The 23,429-nt window shown below is 39.3% G+C and overlaps 1 protein-coding gene across 3 annotated transcripts in view; it reads left to right on the top strand.

The window, feature by feature from the left end:
* Positions 1–21,515, top strand: part of GARS1 (glycyl-tRNA synthetase 1) — a 48,014-nt gene extending 26,499 nt beyond the window's left edge. For 2 of the 3 annotated variants that reach the window (XM_081800321.1, XM_081800323.1), the window contains 9 exons: positions 3,028–3,190; positions 4,296–4,460; positions 8,250–8,358; positions 9,191–9,335; positions 13,497–13,582; positions 16,180–16,289; positions 18,923–19,016; positions 19,680–19,870; positions 21,228–21,515. In XM_081800321.1, the coding sequence (XP_081656447.1) occupies positions 3,028–3,190; positions 4,296–4,460; positions 8,250–8,358; positions 9,191–9,335; positions 13,497–13,582; positions 16,180–16,289; positions 18,923–19,016; positions 19,680–19,870; positions 21,228–21,353 (1,189 nt within the window). In that variant the 3' untranslated portion in view covers positions 21,354–21,515. Of the gene's footprint in view, positions 1–3,027; positions 3,191–4,295; positions 4,461–8,249; positions 8,363–9,190; positions 9,336–13,496; positions 13,583–16,179; positions 16,290–18,922; positions 19,017–19,679; positions 19,871–21,227 lie in introns of all 3 variants that reach the window. The other variant, XM_081800322.1, reaches the window with a different exon arrangement.
* The last annotated feature ends 1,914 nt before the right edge of the window (positions 21,516–23,429 follow it).

The following is a 23,429-nucleotide window of genomic DNA, read 5'->3' as shown; positions in this document are numbered from 1 at the left end:
TTCAAGCATGCTTTCAAAATACTGAGAAAGCCTGGTAAGACTGACTTTGTCTAAAGCCAGTGTTTTGGAGAGGATATATATAACATAGAGTAGCTCTTGGAAGTTATAAAAGGACCACGAAGTAAGGCAAAACCTGGGGCTTGTGGAATAGAAAGTGGTAAGTCGAAAAAGCAGCTCAGAACTAAGGAGTGATCCTAGGAGTTAACTGGTAAAAGGTCCGTGGGGCTTCCCTGGATATTTTTTATTTTGGTCATTTTCCACTTTAAAGCATCTTGTCTGGATTCTGGCTGGTTTTTGTTCTATGCATCGCTAAGATCCTGACTAGAAGTCTGTTCGTTCTTCCATGAGCCAGTATCCCCATGGTTTTTGTTCCATGGATAGGGCTAGGATTTGTTTAGTGTTGTGATTTATAGAGTTATCAGGTGATTAGTCTTTGCATGGCTGTGATTTCTTTTATTTAGGTTGGGAGTATTAGACTGTTCATATGTAATTTTTAAAAGTTTATTTTTATTTTGATTGGCTGGTTCTGTCTTCTAGACTACATGTATTGTAGTTCTCCATGGTTCAGGTACAGCATCTGAACTCAAAGACAGGAGACCACTGGTAGAATCACTGTTAGAGTTGATTTCCATCTCCTGTCTATGAGCTGGGATTATTTGACAGAACAAATGGAAAGGCTTTGGCAGCAGATTATTTTGGGATTCTAGGCAGGGCCCTTATTTTGATATGCTTTGCATTTTAGATGTTCTCTTGCTATCCGCCACACTATAAGATATGTGAGGACAGACATTGTGCTTCTTTGTCTCTGTCCTATTTCTGTGCACACAGAAGACATTTGATAGTGGTTGAAAGACAAGATATAGGTGCTATAGGACCAAGTAAGAAATAGTATTAAAAAATAAAGTTTAAAAATTAGAGCTCTTTTGCCATGCATTTCATGTATTTTTAGGTCTCATTTAAGCAATTTTTCATTGCTTTTAAAAAAATCTGAAATCATCATGAAAGTGCACTAGTAAATGTGTGTGGGGGAGTGTGTTTAAAGGAGAGAGATTTGATTTTGACTCATAAAATTAACTTAAAACACTTTTCCCCCAATAGCTACTTAATTGCCATTCAGAGAAATCTCTTTGGGAAAGCATTACTATATGCATATTTATTTCATCATTATGCAGTTAGCTTGATGCTGGCCTGTTCAATTCATGTCTTATGTCCTCTGCCTTGAATAACACTTTATTTGAGAAGCTATTACTCTAAAAAAGCCAGCTGTATGGTGCCATTATCAGTCATTTACTTGTTCAGAGCAATAAAAAGGAAGAAACCAAACTACTATAAAAGCTAAAGAACAATTTCACTTCACTTTTAATTTCCCATTCTTGGAAAAGGAAATATCGGGAACTTCATTTAGTATATATTTATAAAGACTTGCTAGTGCTATAAGGAAAATCATTTTATTTGGAAGTCACTATTCAGTATCTCATTTCTTTTTTGTGTCTGACATTTGCTTAAGTTTTCCTAATATTAAAAACTATCTGTTCTTTAAAAATTATTTTCCATTGAAAGTAACAATCTTTTGTTGTTGTGGCTAGTATGGAAGGAAAAACAGATGGACAGTAGTTAAGGTGGTAGAAACAGATTTTATTCAAGACTGTTGCAGTAGAGGAGGGCGCCTGGGTGGCTCAGTTGTTAAGCGTCTGCCTTCGGTTCAGGTCATGATCCCAGGGTCCTGGGATCGAGCCCCACATCAGGCTCCCTGCTCTGCGGGAAGCCTGCTTCTCCCTCTCCCACTCCCCCTGCTTGTGTTCCCTCTCTCGCTGTGTCTCTCTCTGTCAAATAAATTAAAAAAAAAAAATCTTAAAAAAAAAAAAGACTATTGCAGTAGGCAGTGGGGGGAAAAGAGATCTCAGTATGGAACCGGGTTCAATTTTGCATATAGCATGGGCAAGAAAGAATTTCTAGCCAAGGCGTGGGGTGAAGTGGGGTCAGTGGCTAGAAAACTACTTAAAGGGACCATCAGGGACAAGGCAAGGGGGATTCTGGCTAAACCAACCTGATGGGATGTTGCTGGAGACAGGCCAGAGTGATCAAACACCACCTGGGGGATGGTGGAGGATGACAAACCCAAAAAGATATCAGAGATGATCACATAGCAAGGGGTGGGGTAGAGTGGTTCTGGTTAAACTGACTTAATCAGGGTTCTTGCTAAAACTGGATTTTACAAAGAAGTATACAGATGGGCCTAGGAGGAGGTTCAGGAGACTGACTAAAATTTGGGCAAGCAAAGAATTTTTGTCATAGGACAGAAGTTAATATTTGAGGGCACCTGGGGGGCTCAGTCATAAAGCGTCTGCCTTCGGCTCAGGTCATGATCCCAGGGTCCTGGGATCGAGCCCCACATCGGGCTCCCTGCTGGGCGGGAAGCCTGCTTCTCCCTCTCCCCCTCCCCCTGCTTGTGCTCCTGCTCTCACTGTGACTCTCTTTCTCTGTCAAATAAATAAATAAAATCTTAAAAAAAAAAAAGTTAATATTTGAGGAAAGTTTGATTGTATTTATTTATTTAAAATACTATTCAAGTGAGTTGTAAAGTTTTCATTAATATGTTTTTTTTTTAAAGATTTTATTTATTTATTTAATAGAGAGAGAGCGTGAGGGGGAACACAAGTAGAGGGAGTGGGAGAGGGAGAAGCAGGCCTCTGGCTGAGCAGGGAGCCCGATGCGGGGCTTGACCACAGGACCCCAGGATCATGACCTGAGCCGAAGGCAGTCGCCCAACCAACTGAGCCACCCAGGCGCCCCATTCATTAATATGTTTTAAAAAAAATAGCCACCCAAACAAATTTAATCCAACTTTTTTTTTCTTTTCTTTTTTTTTTTTTTTTTTGCCATTCCCTTAGGAAACAATTTTCTGGTTTAGTGATAAGAGATTCCTGTAGTATGAGGGCCTATATCATTGTAAAGTTGAAAATAAGGGCCTTGTTTATTTTTTATAGTAAAGCATGCAACTTTTATCCCTTATATTTTTGCTTCCAGAGAGTTCACAATGGCAGAAATTGAGCACTTTGTAGATCCCAGTGAGAAGGACCATCCCAAGTTTCAGAATGTGGCAGACCTCCACCTTTATTTATATTCAGCAAAAGCCCAGGTCAGCGGACAGTCTGCTCGAAAAATGCGCCTAGGAGATGCTGTTGAGCAGGTAAGATTCCGTAGGTAATTTCATTTAGGTTATTCCAATTTAGGGTCTGCAGCACTTAGCAAATTCTGTGTCCTGGATAACAAAATATTTATTTTAGCAGTCATTTTATTTTTTATATAGTATTTGTTTTTATATACAGTATTTATCCTACACTATTATTATAGTGGGAGGAAATTACCTGAACATGCCCATTTGTAGGCTGGGGGCCAACATGAATAAAATATTTAGCAGAGCACTTGGAAAAAAGATCTTTGAACTGTGGCCTATCAATCCAACTTTTATCAATATGTACTCCTTTTGGGGAGACATTTTGACTCACAAAAAACAAGTCCTCTGGATTTTAATCTTTTCTGTATTACCCATAGCAGTTGGGATAAAGTCTTGCATAGGATAGTATTTCTCTAATCATTTGTCTAGAGAAGTGAGTGAGTGAAAACTTTCTGATAGTTGCTGCTGCCTGATAATGGAATGAATCTCCCCAGGGAACAATGAACTTCCTGCCCCTGAACATATTCCAGTGGAGGCTGGGTGATAACTTGCCAGCCATTTTGCAGAGAAGAGCCCTACAGTGGGTAGGAGATGGGGCTAGATGATTTCTAAGATCTTTCTGGTACTGGAATCAGAAGATGACATATACAATATGGGGTGCACAAACTTCAGTGGATAAGGGTATATTAAAAACCCCTTCAACATGTCTCATTACTTTTGTTAATTCAGAAGAAATATATCTGCCCCTCTGTAGGGTCATTATTATGAATGGCATTTTTAGTGCTCTAGATTTAGAAGGTATGAGATACTGGGCTGAAGTTTTGCTGACCCAGTGAGTATGGCAGAAAGATTTTCAATGACTCTGTTATTATGAGCTTGTTAACTTGACATTAACCCATTTAAAAATAGCCACAATCACATTCTGGGTAGTTGAGATTGTTCTGAAAGCTGGATAAATTAGCTTACCTTGTGTTTCAAATATTTTTCAGTAGAATGTGAATAAATCAAAAATGGTACATTGGCCTTAGAAAGAATATGTATTTTTTCCTTCTTCTGTGCTTGTTTGCATATTTGCTTGCTTATTTATTTACTAACTTGTTTACTCATTGATTTTTAGGGTGTGATTAACAACTCAGTATTAGGCTACTTCATTGGCCGCATCTACCTCTATCTCACGAAGGTTGGAGTATCTCCAGATAAACTCCGCTTCCGCCAGCATATGGAGAACGAGATGGCCCACTACGCCTGTGACTGTTGGGATGCCGAATCTAAAACATCCTATGTAAGGAGAATGGAAGGCTTGTTAGCATGTGATCTTCACTTAGGAGCGTGGACATCAAAATTGCTTTTTGTGTGCTGTATGTCAGAGAGCAACAAAGAGAAAAGAGGTCTTTTCCAAAGCAAAATGGAAAAAGCAGTTGCCCCCTGCCCTCTTACAAGGAAGGGGTTATGGGTTACTCTTGTGTCTCAATAGCCCTTTGTAGACTTAGATGGCTTTTACAGAGACTGAGAGTAAGAGAGACAGAGAGGGAAAGTCAATGATGGGGCAGTGCTGGTGTGTACATTCTTGGGGTGGGCAGTGTTATGAGTAATATCCCTGGGTGCAGCTAAGTTGAAGTGGCCTCCTTCCTGACAAGGACCCTAGCAAATGTTGGAAATGTGGTAGGGCTGAGTAAAGAAAGACATGGTGCTCTTTGTTTAGAGATCTATTTGTTAGGTTTTGGTGGTAGACTAGTAGTTATGATCTCTTGTTTAGGAACTACCTTTTCTCAAATTCTGTGTATTAATAATAATTCAGGGAAGACCACCCAGCTACCGATTCTCTGTACTTTACCACCCCCACCTCCCAAACATGAACATTCATACTGGAGCTTAGAATTGACAGACATTTGGGTATAGGAGGGCTGGCTGGTTGGCTCAGTCAGAAGAGCATGCGACTCTTGATCTCAGGGTCATGAGTTTGAGCCCCATAGTGGGTGTAGAGATTACTAAAAATAAACATTTAAAAAATAAGTTAAAAAAAGACATTTGGATATAGAAGTTGCTTTCTGCCCTGGTAACAGTGGGAACAAGGTGGTATCCAGAACAAGGGGCCTGAGAGCCTCCTGGCATTTCCCTTATTTGGTGCTAGAGAGGCTCTTCGGTGACTTTTGACAGTCATTCGTTCCCACGTACCCTTGGTTTCACTCTTTACTTTGCAAAATGACTTTCTTTTAATAGATTCATTTTTAAAAATTAGAAATAAAAATGACTCATTTTTGTAAAATGAAAAGCAAAAAGTAATTCTGAAGAATATTATGTAGAAAGTGAAACTTCCATTTGTATACATCTCCCCCAAAGTTGTTCATGTCTCTTCTACATCAGGGATCAGCACATGTTTTCTATAGTAAATGTAGTAAAAATACTTTGGGCTTTGCAGATTTTTGTTGCTTCTTTGTTGTTGTTTCTTTCTTTCTTTCTTTCTTTTCTTTCTTTCTTTCTCTCTCTCTCTTTCTTTCTTTTCTTTCACAACCCTTTAAAAATATAAAAACCATTCTTAGCCCCATGGGTTTTTTTAGCCACTGTTCTAGATGGCTTTACATGCATGACAAATATATATGCATGTATACATGCATAATGGTACGCAGATATCTGTAGTGGGTGTTATTGATGTTGTTTTAAATATATTCTTTTTCTTTTGTGGATTTAGGAAAGAATTTCTATAATCTGTTAAGTTTTTCTTGTTACTTTATTTTCCTCACAGACTTGCTTGACATGTACGCCAAAATGATAGCAGTAGTTGTTTTGGATTATATAGATTATAGATTCTATAGATTATAGAAATTATGTAATTTCTTTACATGTTTTAAATTTTCTGGAATTTCTTCGTATTTGCACATCAAGCCAATAAAATATTTTCTATGTTGTGTGAGAAAAGATTATTTCTTTTCTCTTTGTTCTATACCAGTTCCCTTTCTTAGTTTGCTCTGACTAATTTTGTTAAAGCAGACACAGATTCTTGCTGTCTCACTTGAGATTCTGAGTGGGGCCTGGATTACATTTTATTTCTTTCATTTGTTTGTGCATTCAACATGTATATTTGGTAAGGACTGTGCTTTTCCATTCTAAATGCTTCATATGTAGTATCTTGTGTAATCCTCATCATAGGTCCTATTTCTGAGGAGACCGAAGTGCTGAGAAGTTAAGCAATTTGCTTGAGTCTCACAGTGAGTGGTAGAACTGGGGAATGAACCAGGGCTGTCTCACTCCAGGCCCGTGCGCTTAACCATTGTGCTACATTGCTTTAATAGACCCTGCGGCATTCCTGCTCATGCTTTTCTCAGTGCCACTGTGAGCTGTGGCTAAATCATCAAGTACTGAGAATCAGAAAATGTGGGCCTCAGTCTTGCAGATGTGATGAACATCATGGTGACGATAGTTAATAATGCTGTATTGTGTATTTGAAAACTGCTAGGAGAGTAGGTCCTATAAGTTCTGGAACCAGGTGTGGTGCTGGATGTTAACTGGACTTATTATGGTGCTCATTTTGCATTATCTACAAATACTGAATCATTATATTGCATACCTGAAACGAACATAATGTTTCATGTCAATTGTACCTACATTTTTTTTTTTTAATTAAAGAATAAAATTGAAAAAAGGAAAATGTGGGCCCAGCATTGAGATTAGGCTACAACGTTATACATAAGGTCATTGGGAAACTAAACAAAACCAGAAGCTCGAAAGTAACAGGAACTTTCAAGGAGAGGGAAGAACTCCTTTAAAGACTTTTTATTGTTTTAAGTCCTCACAGTAGTGATTTTGTTAAACTAGTTGCTTTATAAAATGTCGTAATTGTTAACAGTTTACCAGACTGTAGACAACTGGTGCCGTTTGCTGAGCATGTTTTATAAAGCAAAGGAAATGCCAAAACCTTATCAAAGTTCTTCCGTTGCAGCCTAAGAGAACAAAGGACACTTGTTTCTCACTCACTTAAATCAGGGAAATAAAACAGGCAAAGAGCTTCCTTCCCCTATCTGAAGCACTCCATCAGTAGAACGGTCTGATAAATAGAAATTAGACAGTCCATGCATTCAAGAAGAGACGAACACTTCCTTTTTGTGTGCTTCATATTTTATTTTTTTAATGAAAAAAAAGTCACTGAGGCAGCTAATGCTCCACCCTTCTCTTCTTCCTCAGAGTTAACCACTATCCCAGAGTTGTTACTTGCCGTTCTTGGACGTGTTTTTGTAATTTTATCTTTTAGTACATAAATATGTTGACATCTTCAGTGCATGTCAGATGATCAAGTGACATGATTTTCGGTTTCATTCTTTTAATTTCTGTTTTGTTGTTATGTGTTGGGGTTTCTGAGCTTGTGCCCTCTTTAGTTCATGCACCCCATGTGGTAAAGGGGAAAAGGAAAGCTTAGTAGTTGTGACAGTTGCAATTTTTCATACTCTTTGGATCAAAGGCAAAATATAAATATTCATGAGGACTAACTAGATATCTCCTAAAAGAAGTCTTTAACATCTATGTGGTGGTGTTGCTGTTAAGTTTTATTCTGTGACTTAAATGTTACCTGCTCTTTATTGAGATCTCTTTTGTTGTGTAAGAAACTGAATTGAACACAAATGCCCACGTTCATGGTCAGCTGAGGTGTGTGTTTAGCACAGCCATTTGATGCCAGGTTGTGAGATCAATAGACACTTCATCCAAAGAGAGTAGTGGTTTCTGCCAGACTGATTTTGAATCCTGGCCTCAAATTTGAAACACATCTACTGGTTTTGTCTAGGTTCAGATTTTATTTCCATAGTTAAATCCTAGACTCTATTAGTTTACCCCACATTCACAATATGGCAAAAGAAATCTGCCCAGAAAATAAGAAGACAACTTTGTGTACATGTGTGAATTATATTTTATACGTTTGTTAGCTGCCTGATGTATAGAACTATTCCCATTTCAAACATTTATAAAAGTTGAGTGGAGATGCTATAATTTATCTTTGGGTATGTGAAAATTACTTACAATCTGCATGCATCTGTGAATGAACCCAGTGCAATAAGTGTTTTTATCTATTATGTCTTCTTAGGGCTGGATTGAGATCGTCGGATGTGCTGATCGTTCCTGTTATGACCTTTCTTGTCATGCTCGAGCCACCAAAGTCCCACTTGTAGCTGAGAAACCTCTGAAAGAGCCCATATCCTTTCTGGTCACTTCAGCAACTCAGGTCTAAAGTGTAAACATCTTGAAAATGGATAAATCCAAGTCTACACATTCTATGGATAAACAGATGTTTTGGATATTGTGGTAACACTTATTTAAACCTATTGTTCTACCCATCTCATTGCTCCTTGCCTAGTCTCTTTTTTGTAATCTGATATACCCACCCATTGTTTGGTCTTTAAAAGAAGCATATTCAGAAAAGTGCTCTGAATGTCTTTCCGAGTGTTGGCCAGATATTCTCAGCTGTTTCCACAATACATTTCTCCACACCTGCACCTACCTACGTGCTCTTTAAATAAAGGGCACCTGGTGAATACTTTCTCTATGAAAAGATGAGTGCCATTTTATGGTAGATGAAATAATAATTTAGCTCACTTAGTCTGTAAATCAGTAAAGAAATTTCCATTCTTTAGTAGGCAGTGAGGTCGTGAACTCATCTTAGGGCTAGGCCAGTGACAGAAGGTAGATCCTGTTGTGTTTGGGACATTTCAGAAATCAGTAAATGGTAAGTAGAGGTAATTATGCTGTGTATCAGGTTATGTTGCTGATTAGAATAATATCCCTTTTATCTCACTGTAACTTTGTAGAAGTCTCTATTGACGGTGTTTACTTATTTTCAGTGAGGTTTGTCTAATGATTTTGTGGGTAGTTATTTCATCTTACACTTGAAGTCAGTATAAACGGGATCTAGGATGCCAGTAGAGAACTAGTCATTGTTTTAATTTGATGATGGATTGTCCTCAAGATCGTTTTCTGAAATACTATGGCAGTTCTCTGTGTTTTTTGGTTCCTTGACTACTTCATACAAAACAGTCAATGTTGTTCAGTTTGAACCCAATAAGGGAGCAATTGGTAAGGCATATAAGAAGGATGCAAAGCTGGTGCTGGAGTACCTGCCTGTTTGTGATGAGTGTTACATTACAGAAATGGAGAAACTACTGAATGAAAAAGGGTAAGATTTAAGATGTGTACTTTTATATGGGCTCCACTTAGATATGTCCTCTCTGCAGATTCTGAAAGGGTAAGATCAGTTTCTTTAGACATTTTTTGCAGGTAAGTATTATCTCTATATTTAAAGAACTGTGTTTACTGAGATTCTGGCATTATAGCCTGGAAATAGATTTGAAATGATCTTTTTTTTTTCCCCAGTAACTTTCTTAGAGGAGGAGTTTTGTCTAAGGAAGTGACTGAGGAATAATTAGAAATGACATTCTCTCATTCATTTCTTTTTTTTTCTTTTGAGCTTTGGAGTGGTCTCTGTAATTGTTTTAAGCATAAATATAAAGATATAGAGACATCTATAAAGAAATATGACAAAATCCAGTACTAAACAATGCAAAATTTACTGTGTCCGACAAATAATAAAAAACTTATAAATAGGGGTGCCTGGGTGGCTCACTCAGTTAAGTGTCTGACTCTTGATCTCAGCACAGGTCATGATCTCAAGAGTTGTGAGTTCAAGCCCCGCATTGGATTCCACGCTGGGCATGGAGTCTACTTAAAAAAAAAGTTCTAAACATATAAAGAAGCACGAAAACGTGACCCATATTGAGGAGGTCAGTCAAAAGAAACACCTAGAAGTGACAAACATGATGGAATAAACACATAAGGATGTTAAAACAGTAATAAATATACTTCATATGGTCAAGGATATAAGGGAAAACATGAACATATGAGGTGAGAAATGGAAATATATATCAAAAAAAGAACCAGCAGACATCTAGAGGAAGTATTGCAAATGAGAATTCACCAACTGGGATTAACAGTAGATTAAACATTGCAAAAGGAAGATCATTGAATTTAAAGACATAGCAATAGAAACTCTCCAAAGGGAAGCATAGAAAAAAAAAAGACTGGGGGAAAAATGTCCTTTGGATCAATATGAGGCAATCTAACATGTGTAATCAGGAGTCACAGAGAGGGTGTACAGAGAAAATAATCTGAAGATACATAGGATAGGTCAAAATTTTCCAAGTTTGATGCAAACTGTAAACCCAGATTCAAGAAATTCAACCTCAAGCAGAAAAAATACAAAAACCACATGAAGGTACATTAGAATCAAATTGCTGAAAACCAATAATGAAGAGAAAAGTCTCTAAAGTAGCCAGGGGAACAAAGACTCATTATGTTAAAAGGAGCAAAGACAGGGGCACCTGGGTGGCTCAGTCAGTTAAGCATCTGCCTTCGCTCAGGTCATGATTCCAGGGTCCTGGGATCGAGCCCTGAGTTGGGCTCCCTGCTCAGTGGGGAGTCTGCTTCTCCCTCTCCTTCTGTCCCTTCCCCCGCTTGTGCTTCTCTCTCTCTCAAATTAATAACATCTTAAAAAAATAAAGCAAAAACAGTAACAATATATTGTGAAATTTATAACAGAAGTAAAATGTATGCCATCTACAGCTCAAAGGATGAGAGCAAAGAACTGGGAATATACTGTTGTAAGGTGCACACATTACATGTGAAATGGCGTAATACTCTTTGAGGGTAGACTCTGGTAAGTTTGAAAAAGTACATATAGTTAACTCTAGAGCAATTACCTGGAAAAAACACACAAAAACTAAATAATAAACCAGTAAGGGAGATAAAATAGAATAATAAAAAATACTCCAGAAGAAAGCAGGAGAAGGGGAAAAATGAACAAAGAAGAGACAAATAGAAAGTAACTCTTGAAGTGTTAGATTTAAACTCAGCAGTATCAATAATTATATTAAATGTAATTAAACACTTGAATTAATAGCCATCGATTGTCAGACTAGTTAAATCAAGACCCAATTAAATGCTGTTTACAGGAAACCTGATGTAATTGTAATACACAAATAGGCTTAAACAGAATCAAAAAATATTTCCCATACAAATATTAATCATTAAGTTAGGGGTGGCTGTATTAATATCAGATAAAGTCAACTTCAGAACACAGGAAATTGCCAGAGACAGAGTTACATTTCATAATGTTAAAGGGATCAGTTCATCAAGAAGACGTATTACTTCTAACTGTATGCAACTGAAAACAACCTCAAAATATATAAAGCAAACTTGACAGAACTGAAAGGAAAAATAGACAAATCCACAATTACAGTCAGATTTCTACACCCTCTGTCAGTAATTGGTAGAGTAAGGAGACAAAACAAAACAAAACAGGAGTTTGAAGATATAAACATTATTAATCAACTTAATTGCCATTTATAGAATACCTAATAACTGAAGAGTACAGTTTTTTAAGTGAACTTGTAAAATCTTTTATATTGTTTTTTTTGTGCAGCCCTCCAACTGAGTTTTGCATTATTTTCTAAGTGTTGTTTAAAAAGCAAAGAAGGGGCTCCTGGGTGGCTCAGTCAGTTAAGCATCTGCTTTTGGCTCAGGTCATGATCCTGGGGCCCTGGGATCCTGGGGCCCACATCGGGCTCTCTGCTCAGCAGGGGGTCTGCGTCTCCCTCTCCCTCTGCCACTTTCCCCTGCTCGTGCTCTCTCTCTCTCCCCCTCTCTCTCAAATAAACTCTTTATTTTATTTTATTTTTTTAAGATTTTATTAATTTATTTGACAGAGAGAGACACAGCGAGAGAGGGAACACAAGCAGGGGGAATGGGAGAGGGAGAAGCAGGCTACCCGCTGAGCAGGGAGCCCGATGCGGGGCTCGATCCCAGGACCCCGAGATCACGACCTGAGCCGAAGGCAGGTGCTTAACGACTGAGCCACCCAGGCGCCCCATCTCAAATAAACTCTTTAAAAAAATAAAAGTAAAAAAACAAGCAGAGAATACGAGAGACTAAAAAATAATAAAGCAGAAAATACGAGAGACTGCATATGGCCTGCAAACTGTGAAATAGTTCATATCTGGCCCTAGACAATAGGCAAAGTGAAAGAAGTCTGACACAAAAGATTATATGTAAAACTAGGAAAGATAACTCGAGTTTATAGTGGTAGAAAGCACATCATTAGTTGACTGGGAGTGGAGGGGATTGAAATGGAGCCTTGGGGTGATGGTGGTTGCCTGAGAATATTGTCAAGAGAAGTTTTATAAGATGAACCCTTGTAACAAGTTGAAGATATGATTGTCCATTTCAGTAGGAAAATTTTTAAAGCATTCTGGTCTCCCAGAATTAACATCGATTTATGTTAAAACACTATCAAATGTCATTAAAATGGACAAGTTAGAGCACTAGTTAGATACCATTTTCTGTCATAAACATGACAATTTCCTTTATTAATTATTCTCAAATAATGGCTTCTTGCTAATTTCAGCTTTTTTTATGACCGTAGGCTACCTACTTTGCACTTAGACTGTACTCACAGAATATGTATGATAATGCTTATGTAATGGCATTTTAATGCACTTACAAACTTCAGACAGAATAGTAAAAATGGAGGAAGTGAGTGAAAACCACTCATGATGCATGAGATTATCAGTGCTAGAAACTAGCAAAATGCAGTGCAAAGTGTGCCACATGAGGGCTCTCTTCCTGGCACTGAGCTGCTTGTGAGCCAAGACAATCCCTACTTGATAAAGGTGAATTCTTATAACCAGTAGTGGAATGGGCATATCTCAGGATATGAACATAATGCAGTCACTGATTTTTGGAGGGATAATGTTTTATATTGACATATCAAACAGAATCATTAAACTTTTTAAAGCTGATCTTCAACGTAAGTGTCAAAGTTTATTTTGGAATTAGTGTGGGGGTTTTAAAATTACCTTCTATAAGATGACAAGCTGGTCAGTTTTACATTTCTGGGGACAATAATGAGAACAGTGGTCTTTTTGCCAGCAGGCCTTTTTCTGACAAATTTATTGTAATCTAAAACTGAATTTTTTTAAAAAAAGTGGTTTTGGCTTTATTTTGATCTCAAAACCAAAGGAATTATTAATTGAGTCACTTGTGGAATTTTATAAGACTAGTCACGTTTTTGGGTACTTCCCAGAATACTATTTGGTGCCATTATTAAAATAATACTTAATTTGGTGTTCCTTATGAAATAATTTAAATTTGACTTCAGCTATTTTATCTGGAGAATTGACCAACCTGTATTACACTTAAAAGAGTCTAGCAATTGGTAAAACTCCTTTAAATTAAGAGATAGGAATGCATGTTTTCACTAATATGTGGTGTGTTTTCTTTGTAGGGAATTCACTATTGAAACTGAGGGGAAAACATTTCAGTTAACAAAAGACATGGTCAACGTGAAGAGATTCCAAAAAACACTACATGGTAAGTTTGTAAAAATAATTAAGAAACAGGGCGCCTGGGTGGCTAGGTTGTTAAGCGTCTGCCTTCGGCTGAGGTCATGATCCCGGAGTCCTGGGATCGAGTCCCACGTCGGGCTCCCTGCTCCGCGGGGGGCCTGCTTCTCCCTCTCCCACTCCCCCTGCTTGTGTTCCCTCTCTCGCTGTGTCTCTCTCTCTCAAACAAATAAATAAAATCTTAAAAAAAAATAATAATAATAATAATTAAGAAACAAACGCAAAAAATCATTACTCCTTAAAGTTTTTTACGTTTTATGACATAACCATTTTATAGAAAATTTGGAGAAGAAAAATAAATACTTAAGGCCACAACCCTAAATTTGATGAATATATTTAAGGCATTATCTTTTGCCTTTTTAAAAAACTTAAATGTATTAATACTGAAAAATAGTTTATAATGCCCCCTTTGTATTTCCTATGAACTGAGGTGCATATGAAGAATATCTCTTTGATTAAAACCATCTTTTCGTTTTCTCCCATTTTAAGGAAATGTCCTTTTGTTTTTTTAAGCAAAGGGGAGAACTCACCCCTTCACTCTCTTGTGGCAAATTAACCTTTTTTTTTTTTTTTAAAGATTTTATTTATTTATTTGACAGAGAGAGACACAGCGAGAGAGGGAACGCAAGCAGGGGGAGTGCGAGAGGAAGAAGCAGGCTTCCCGCCGAGCAGGGAGCCCGACACGGGGCTCGATTCCAGGACCCTGGGATCATGACCTGAGCCGAAGGCAGACGCTTAACCGACTGAGCCACCCAGGCGCCCTGCAAATTAACCTTTAAATTTAAAAAGTCATTTAGATTAGTGATCTTTCATGCTTTTTTAAAAGATAAGGAGGTGATTATTTTTTGGAGAACAAATTACATGAATTGGGATATGAGTGTTTTGGAAAATATACAAAGGATGCTTATGGTTAACTGTGGCTGAGTGGAAGCTTCTGGAAACTTAGAGTAGTAGGTGGGTATTTGAGAAGCTACTGCTATTGGAGAGAGCATGCGTACTTTTACATTTGTTTTTGGCTTGCCCTCTAGCTAAGCTTCAGTGAGCTGTAAAAACCCGTCTGAGCAGTGATCAGAGTAAGCAGGGGATCCTTCTTGCTCTGGGGCTTTTTAGCCACCATTCTGGCAGCTGGTTCAGAACTGTACTTCACCGTGGCTTAGGTGACCCAGAAGGATGGGCAGGAGATGCCTTGGTCATATTTCTAAAATGTTACTCTTACTCTTTATCACAGACAAAAGAAACAGCCTCTCTTTTCCTCCACATATGTGAATTTTTGGTTCTACTTATCTCATTTCCCTTGAAACAGACTATCCAAGGTTAAGGTCAGTTACCTAAGACCCAGTGCTTAGCAGTTCTTCCTTTCTGAATAATAAGTAATAATGAATCCATTTCCTGTGTGTACCACAGGTGTAGCCTCCCCCATGTGAGGCCTCTGGTAAAATGTCTTTGATTGAGTGCAGATCCCCCAGCAAACTCTTCTCTGAGGGCCTCTTGACCCCAGAACCTTGGGAGTACAATGGTAGTAACCTGACTTTCTTAAAGAGTTCTCATCAAGACAGCAAGATAAAAAGTAAAACACAAAGCATGTGATACTTGTGTGTAGGAATTGTTTTTGTTAATTTTTCCAGCTATGCTGGTAGATTTTTGTTCTCGTAGTCTTATAAAAGCTCAAGGGGCGCCTGGGTGGCTCAGTCGTTAAGCATCTGCCTTCTGCTCAGGTCATGATCTCAGGGTCCTGGGATCGAGCCCCACATGGGGCTCCCTGCTCTGCGGGAAGCCTGCTTCTCCCTCTCCCACTCCCCCTGCTTGTGTTCCCTCTCTCAGTGTCTCTGTCTCTGTCAAATAAATAAATAAAATCTTAAAAAAAAAAAAAAGAATAGTAACAATAAATTGTATATTTATTTTATAGATTCTGAACATTGATATTAAAGAGAAACCAAGATTAACTGGAGAAAGGCATGAAAGGTTGAAATTTTAGGGGCACCTGGGTGGCTCAGTCATTAAGCGACTGTCTTCAACTCAGGTCACGATCCCAGGGTCCCGGGATCGAGCCCCGCATCGGGCTCCCTGCTCCGCGGGAAGCCTGCTTCTCCCTCTCCCGCTCCCCCTGCTTGTGTTCCCTCTCTCGGTGTCTCTCTCTCTGTCAAATAAATAAATAAAATCTTTTAAAAAGAAAGCCTCAAAAGTCCTAATGCTTTCTGCAAGGCAAGGCAGATGATGGAGTAGCTGCTCTTGCTCATAGCTTACCAACTGTGGTATACTTGGTGTACATAGCATGCTGTAGCATACTACGGAAGGAACACTGGTACCTTGTTTCAGTTTTACGCTGTACAAAGAACAATTTGGTGAAAAATTTTTTCACTCCTGCTTTCTCTTTAAAGGCATCATATTTCTTACCAGCAAATAGTTTTAAGGAATGTTCTGACTTCTTTGTCCTGATGTATAGGATCACTCAAGTCCATCTAGAATAGAGATCTTTTTAGTGCTAATAAGAATTGTTGAGAGAGGACCCGCAATGCATTATGTAGGGTTTGAGAGAATGTTACTGGATTTCTATCTCTTTTGCAGTGGAAGAAGTTGTTCCGAATGTAATTGAACCCTCCTTTGGCCTGGGCAGGATCATGTATACGGTATTTGAACATACATTCCACGTACGTGAGGGAGATGAGCAGAGAACGGTAAGTTATCTTGGATAGTGTGCTATTCTCTCACAGTGTCAGGGAATGAAACTTATTGAAGAACATTATTAATAAGACTCTGGAATGATTGGTTATCGAATGTACTAGTGGCATTAACACTCATCTTTGCTTAACCGTTTACAAAGCAAAGAACTTTCTTATGTTAGCTCACTTGAGCTTTGGAATATGTAGGTCATTCTAGATGGGGTTGTTTCAGTTGCCTGGTGCTCTTTATTCTGAGACAACATATTACTGTGGGGGAACTATCTGTATTGCATCAGTGGAAGATACTGGCACTTTCTGGATATACTCATGTTTTCAGAAAATTGGGAAGAAGGGGATGGCTCAGAGAATTTGGACCAACCAAATAACTGTAGCCAAGCACTGGTGAAGCATTAAAGGGAACTTTCTCAAACTGCATAAAATTTGGGGGCTTTGGGGAAAAAGGTTCTGGTCCAGAGATACTGATTCACAGATCTGAGACCTAGGGATCTGTATTTTTTTTTTTTTTTAAAGATTTTATTTATTTATTTGAGACAGAGAGAATGAGAGAGACAGAGAGCACATGAGAGGGGGGAGGGTCAGAGGGAGAAGCAGGCTCCCCACCGAGCAGGGAGCCCGATGCGGGACTCAATCCCGGGACTCCAGGATCATGACCTGAGCCGAAGGCAGTCGCTTAACCAACTGAGCCACCCAGGCGCCCCAGGGATCTGTATTTTTTTATAAGAACCCCCAAGTGATTCCAGTGTGAGAAATTGACAGGGTAGTAAATTGGGCAGTGGTATTTGGGGTAGAGCCTTTCCTAGCATTCAAGCACTGCTAAAGGTAAATGTTTCTAAGAAGTCTTCATTAACTCCCACACACTGTCTTTTGGCCCTCATGCTTCTGAACACTGCTCCATGCCTTCCACTTTATCTCTTCACTCTGCCTTACTCCACCTTTCTCACCTTGACATCCCTGCAGAAATTACACTCTTGTCGTTTATAGGCACAGATTTCCAGGAAAATCATTCAGAAGACTGGCTAGAGTGGAAAGGTGGTATGTGCCAAATTAAGTGAACGAAACATTCTTATCTGCATGACCATTCTGCAGCTGAGTGTACATGATGTGAGACAGAGTTCTTTCTAGGACATTTAACCTTGAAGAATAGACTGATGAGTTCTTGGTGCCAGTATTTTAGAAAGTCTGATATACTCTTGGTAATAATGTAGCTAATAAACTTACTGTTTTATCCTCTGCCCTAATTGCATCTTAATTTCTTGACATTTAAGGAATAGCTTTTCATTCATTCAACAGATGGTAAGAGCCTGGTCTAGACACCAGACGTGTAAATATAGGCATGGTTATTCTTGAGGAATGGTGGCATACTGCAAGTGTTCTTTTTAGATACTAAGTTTGCTTCGGGCCTTTTCTGTTTATTTTCTAATAAAAAGGTTTTTAAAAAATCTTTTAGCTGTTTCTTTGAATCTAACAATATTGGTATAACCAGAACTTTAGAAATTTTATAAGGGCTAAGCAAGAACAAATTAGTGACAGTGTTTTATGAATTGCACAGAGATTACTCTCATGAAGAGAAATTTGATTAGGCTCTGAGAAGCCAGAAATGTTTCTAAATTTTAATCACATTGTCCCTTAATCCATTTTCCTATAAATTTGGTATAAAAACATTGCCAGTGAGAGTTAAAAAATTATTTTTCAATAAAGGCAGGTCCTTACTTCTCTCTTACCAGACAGAGGAGAGGAGTGGAATTCTGAATGTTCTGTGATTTGGGCAGCCATGGAGTCTAGGACTTACAGCAGGGGTTGTCACTGCCGCTTGGCATTTAAAGCTAATGGGGCTTTTGAGGGACTCAGCTGGAACCCATGTCAGTGATTTTTATGGGACCTATTCCTTCTGAGTTCCATATTCTTGCCTTCCTGTGGCCCTTTTATACAAATATTATTTAAAAACTGACTTCAGCTCTTATTTCCAACTCAGAGCGGTAGACTAGTTTGCCTTCCACAGAATATATTTGCTTTCGTTATGTCTCAGTAACTCTGAAACCTACTTTAGGAGCAGTTTAGGAGGGTTGTACTTTTCGGTATAGGTATACAAAGCATCTCTTTTTGTTTCACCCTATTTCTTTTGAATATACATTTGCAAACTAATTAAACTTTTCCGTTTTACCTGGTCACTAAGACTCACAGATCCTTCAGCCGTGCTGAGTTTCTTAAAGGACAGAATGGGATTTTGGTTTTTGGCACTGCCACTTACTATTTGATGATTTGGCGGGATGTTCTTCATGGGTTTCCACGGAAAGAAGTAAGGTTTTTATGTGGTACCAAAAAATGACCATCTTATATGGTAGCTTTCTGAATGCTTTCACATCATTCAGCTTTTTACAGACGTGTGAAGTAAGAGCAGATGGGAGATACCCGTTTTTAGATGGAGAGACTAAGATCTAAGTCATAAGACTTAGATCTAAAGTGGTTCGAATTTAGAGCTGAAAACCAGATCCATCTTGCTTTTTCTCTTTTGTCACACTGCTTTTCAAATTATGTTTTCTGGTATTTTGATAATGAAGTTTGGACATTAATGTTTAGATGTTTATAAACTAATGTCTTTGGATTTCTTTCTTTTTTAAAACATGTAGTTCTTCAGTTTCCCTGCTGTAGTAGCTCCATTCAAATGTTCGGTCCTGCCACTGAGCCAAAACCAGGAGTTCATGCCATTTGTCAAGGAATTATGTAAGCAAATCCAGTTGGGTAATCTCTAGGGGAACACTGTCTAGTAGACTGAATTTTAGGAAATGTATCTTTTTTTCAATAAAAATACATATTGAATAAAGAGTAAATCTGAGTGATTTTAGCCTCTGCCCTTACTTCTAAAAGGGAGTGTGCTTGTTCAGAATGTTTTCTCCTAGTATTTGAATTAGTCAGGGTAGGACCCAAGGGTCAGATTCAAAATATCCTTGCTTCTCCTCTTGACCTTGGCGCTGCTCCCTTCATCAGGGGAATCCTAGTGGAGTGTTAACAAACTGGACCCACAGCACTGAATGGGCTCCTAGTGGTCATGTGGTGGGGCCCACCGATTTCAGAGTTGGGAAGTGGGAAGAGTTCATTGAGTTGCTTGGGGTTGTGCAAGTAGAGGTGGGGGAGTCTGGATGGGGTCCCCTGGCCTTGGCTCTTAGTGTGATACTTGTTCCCCTGTAGCCAGGTGAGATGTGGGTAGGAGCTACACTGAGGCACTTAGTAAACTTTGGGGATTTTTCTTTCTTTTGCAGCTGTAACTTAATTGCTCTCTTGTCTCAGGCCCTTTTACAAGTTTCCCAACCTTGTATGACAACATGTAGATGACATTGGAACGTGGTCCGTTTTTTATTTTTAATTTACTTAATTTATTTTGGATAGCGGAAGCGCTGACCAGGAACGGCGTCTCTCACAAAGTAGACGACTCCTCTGGGTCTATTGGAAGACGCTACGCCAGGACTGATGAGATTGGCGTGGCTTTCGGCATCACCATTGACTTCGATACAGTGAACAAGACCCCTCACACGGCAACTCTGCGGGACCGAGACTCCATGCGGCAGATTAGAGCAGAGGTGGCTGGCCTTCTTTTTGGCATTTTTAACTTAGAGATGTATACTGGTTCCTTCTGATTTGACCTGGATTTTGTTGTGTTTTTGCCCCCCACCCCCTTTTTTCTTTTGAATTTTAATCATAGGCTTGTATCAGAGTACAGATTCCCAAATCCCCTTGGCTTAATTATGAAAATACCCGTTAACAGTTATCTAATGTTTTATAACCATTTGGCTCACTCTGGGCTCATTCTCCAGCAGTTTGCTTTTATGTAATTGTTTGTTTATTTGGGCAAGAGACGTATGATCCCAAGTGGTTGCTGCCATAGTTTTATTGGCAGGCTTTGGGGGGCTTTGACATTTGTATATTTCTATACAAATGTGTACATATGTATAGATACATATGTATGTATAAACTTTTCCTGTTAATCCATTCAAAATAGCCAATAATGTTTCGGTAATTTTACTTAATGGGAAGGGTTAATGGAGATGGGAAAACTACGGAAGGGGAAGGAAAGAACACCCACTTTAACTGACAACTGCCTGACTGATTTTGAGCAGAGGTTCTATTTAGCGTGCCTGTTAGGTGCTCAGCTTGCTACGGAGAGTTAATAATAGGAAAACAAAAGTAAAAGACTGCTTTTTTTCCAAAGGAGTTTATAGTCTAATTTGGAAGTCAAGGATTTCTGGTTTGTCTTTTTACAAAGCCAGATCTGGCTACTGTGGACCTACATTCCCATCTGATAGTGGTTTTCAGAGTGTGGTCCCCGGACCAGCACCATCACATCACTTGGGATTTTGTTAAATAAGCAAACTCTTCACCCCAGACCTATTGAATCAGAAACAGGTGGGGTGGGAGGTTGGCGACAGATAGAGGGTGGGCATGATGTGACCCCTGGATGATTCTGATGCACGCTCAAGTTTAGGAACTGCTGCTGAGTGGTAGCCAATGTTCGGTTGTGACTGAGGAACAACTGGCCCCCTTGGTTGGGGCTCCCCGGTTTGCTAGTCTCCCCTCGCTCATTTACTTGACTAGCTCCTCTTCTAAAGTTAATGCACATGAAGTAGCGTCAGGTGACAGCGATTTAGAATAATTAGGAAAGGCTTTGTGGGAGAATTGAGTGATCCAGGGGTTAGACATTCTGGGCTGGAAGAAAAGCATGAACCCAGGCCTGGGAGAAAGGTGAGTATAAGTAAGGAAGGAGGCTTCCGTAGAAGTGATGGGAAACATTCTGTGGGGGCCAGTTTGCAGAGGGATCTTGTGATTATTTAGACACTGATTTGGCTCTCTATAAGGTCTCCTGAGTTCAGGGTGAATCTTTTTTCAGTGGTCTAATCAAGTCTGTTGATTCTTGGAATTCTCTTTGCTTTATTACCCCAGGTCTCTGAACTGCCCAGTGTCGTCTGCGATCTGGCCAATGGCAGCATCACGTGGGCCGACGTGGAGGCCAGGTATCCTGTCTTTGAAGGGCAAGAGACTGGTAAAAAAGAGACAATCGAGGAATGACGACAATTTTAACGACTTTTGACCACTTGCCCTAATAAAAAAATAGCTCTTATCATGTCCACTTTACAAACAGCATTGCAATTACTCCTGGGGACTGCATTTTATCCTCAGCGGCTGCCTGATCTGACCCCCACAATTAAAGTTGAAGGAATTCTGAACAAACTTGTAATCCATTTGCTCCTCTTTCTGCATTTTCAGCAAAGCTGTATTTTTCCCCACCTTGGGTAGACATGCTCATGAGTTAATGTTAAACACAGTTAATACATTTTTTTTTCCAATTAACAGCCGTATTGGGGTAAAATTTACATACCATAAAACTCAACAGTTTTAAGTATCCAATTCAATGATGTTTAGTGTATTTACAGAATTGTGCAACCATCAATGCAATCTAATTTTAGAACATTTCCATCACTCCAGAAAGAGGTTTCATGTGCTTTTAGCGCCACTGTCTATTCCAACTCCAGCCCCAAGCAGCCACTTACCTACTTTCTGTCTCTCTAGATATGCTTTTTCTATTCTCTCTCTTTTTTTTTTGAGAAAGTGATGCCTTGTGTTAAAGAGACAGCATTCCGTCAAGCAGCTGGAACCCCTTCTAGGAAAAGCTGAGGGGGGGGATGGGCAGCAGGAGCAGTGGAGGAGGAGGGAGCTTGCTGCCATGGGGGCTTAGGGCTGCCAGCAACGATGTTCTGAGGACAGAAGAACTGCTTTTCTGACTCCGGGAGGGTGTGCATTGGCAGAAGCCTGCTATGTACAAGAAGTATGCTTGTACTTGGCTTCGCAGGTAGCCCTGGCGATCATTAAACTTCTGATGCTGGAGGAATCCCACCTGTCTTGTCTGACTTAGCAGTTCTCAACCATCACGGTGTCGTGATTCTAGCCCAGCAGTTTTGGGCTCAGCTTTTGAGGGACTTCTATTATGTTTTTGTATAGAACACTCAGAACACATATATTTGTTAGGAAAATATTCAAGGATGTGCAAATTGGAACAACTCTCTTTCCAGAGTTAGGACTTTGTCTAGTGTCTCAGCCTCCTCTCAGACAATGTGAGATAGGGGCACAGTGGTCTCCAGAATGCTTCCTTTGTCTTGGGTATGAAGAACAATTGAAGTAGTGGATCTCCCAGGGATTCCCTTCATTTTTATCTCCTCTCTGATGATGCCCACCACAGTACGTAGTCGGTATTCAACAAATAGACTTGGGATGAGTCTTGAATTTTTGAATGAATTTCTTGGGGATGAAAGCCTTTTACTGAAGTTTATTTCTCTTCTGCCTGGTGCTTTTTTAAAGCATTCATTATTAGAAGGAACTAGATTTTGAATAAACTGAGTGTTCATTTTGTAGGGATTCCTTTCACCTCAGATTTCTTACAGCTCTTGACTTAGCATATATTCTAGCATTCTCACATTGGGGCTGGAGGTTGCCTTTGCTTATTCTAATTTACTTCCTTTTACAGTGAGTACCTCCACAGTCAGTCAATCACCACCACCTCAGACATTCTTAGGAGCTCATTAATAGTAAAGATACATATTTAATACATAGCGGGATCTGCCTACTTTGGATCATAAAAGGATTAGAACTAAAACTGTCTTCACTTTTCATTGGCAAATACATCTGTCATGAGTTCAGTGCTGGATATTACTTCTGGGAGCCCTCCTTTTCTCTTCTCTGTTCTCCCCTAGGGCCAGTGTGTGATTTCTCCTGAGAGAACACCCGCTGCATTTCAAGTGACTAATTACCTGAGTGGGGAACGTGGGCCAGTAGCAGAGCTCACGGGTTCTGTTTGTGCCATATGTGCTCGATTCTGAGCCCAAGCAGGTGAAGGACTGCCTTCTGAATGAAGAGGCTCTTGACACATGAGTTTTGCGCGCACACATACACACATACACACCTCTCACCTCTCTTCTGTTCAAGCTCAGTATGTATTTAAAGCCAGAGTCTTTCTGGCTTGTTGCTCTGTGAGTCCTTTTTCTTAATTATTTGTGTATTTGTGTGTATCAGACTGTGGGCTAGTTCAACAAGAGCTGGATAAATAGCACTGTCTCTCAGAGAAGTTACTTCTGTTCATCACTCTCTCCA

Source organism: Leptonychotes weddellii, chromosome 12 (assembly GCF_054177405.1).
Source record: "Leptonychotes weddellii isolate Sample4059 chromosome 12, ASM5417740v2, whole genome shotgun sequence".
Lineage (NCBI taxonomy): Eukaryota > Metazoa > Chordata > Mammalia > Carnivora > Phocidae > Leptonychotes > Leptonychotes weddellii.
Note: the sequence above shows the minus strand (reverse complement) of the source record. Positions and strands in the feature narration are given on the sequence as shown.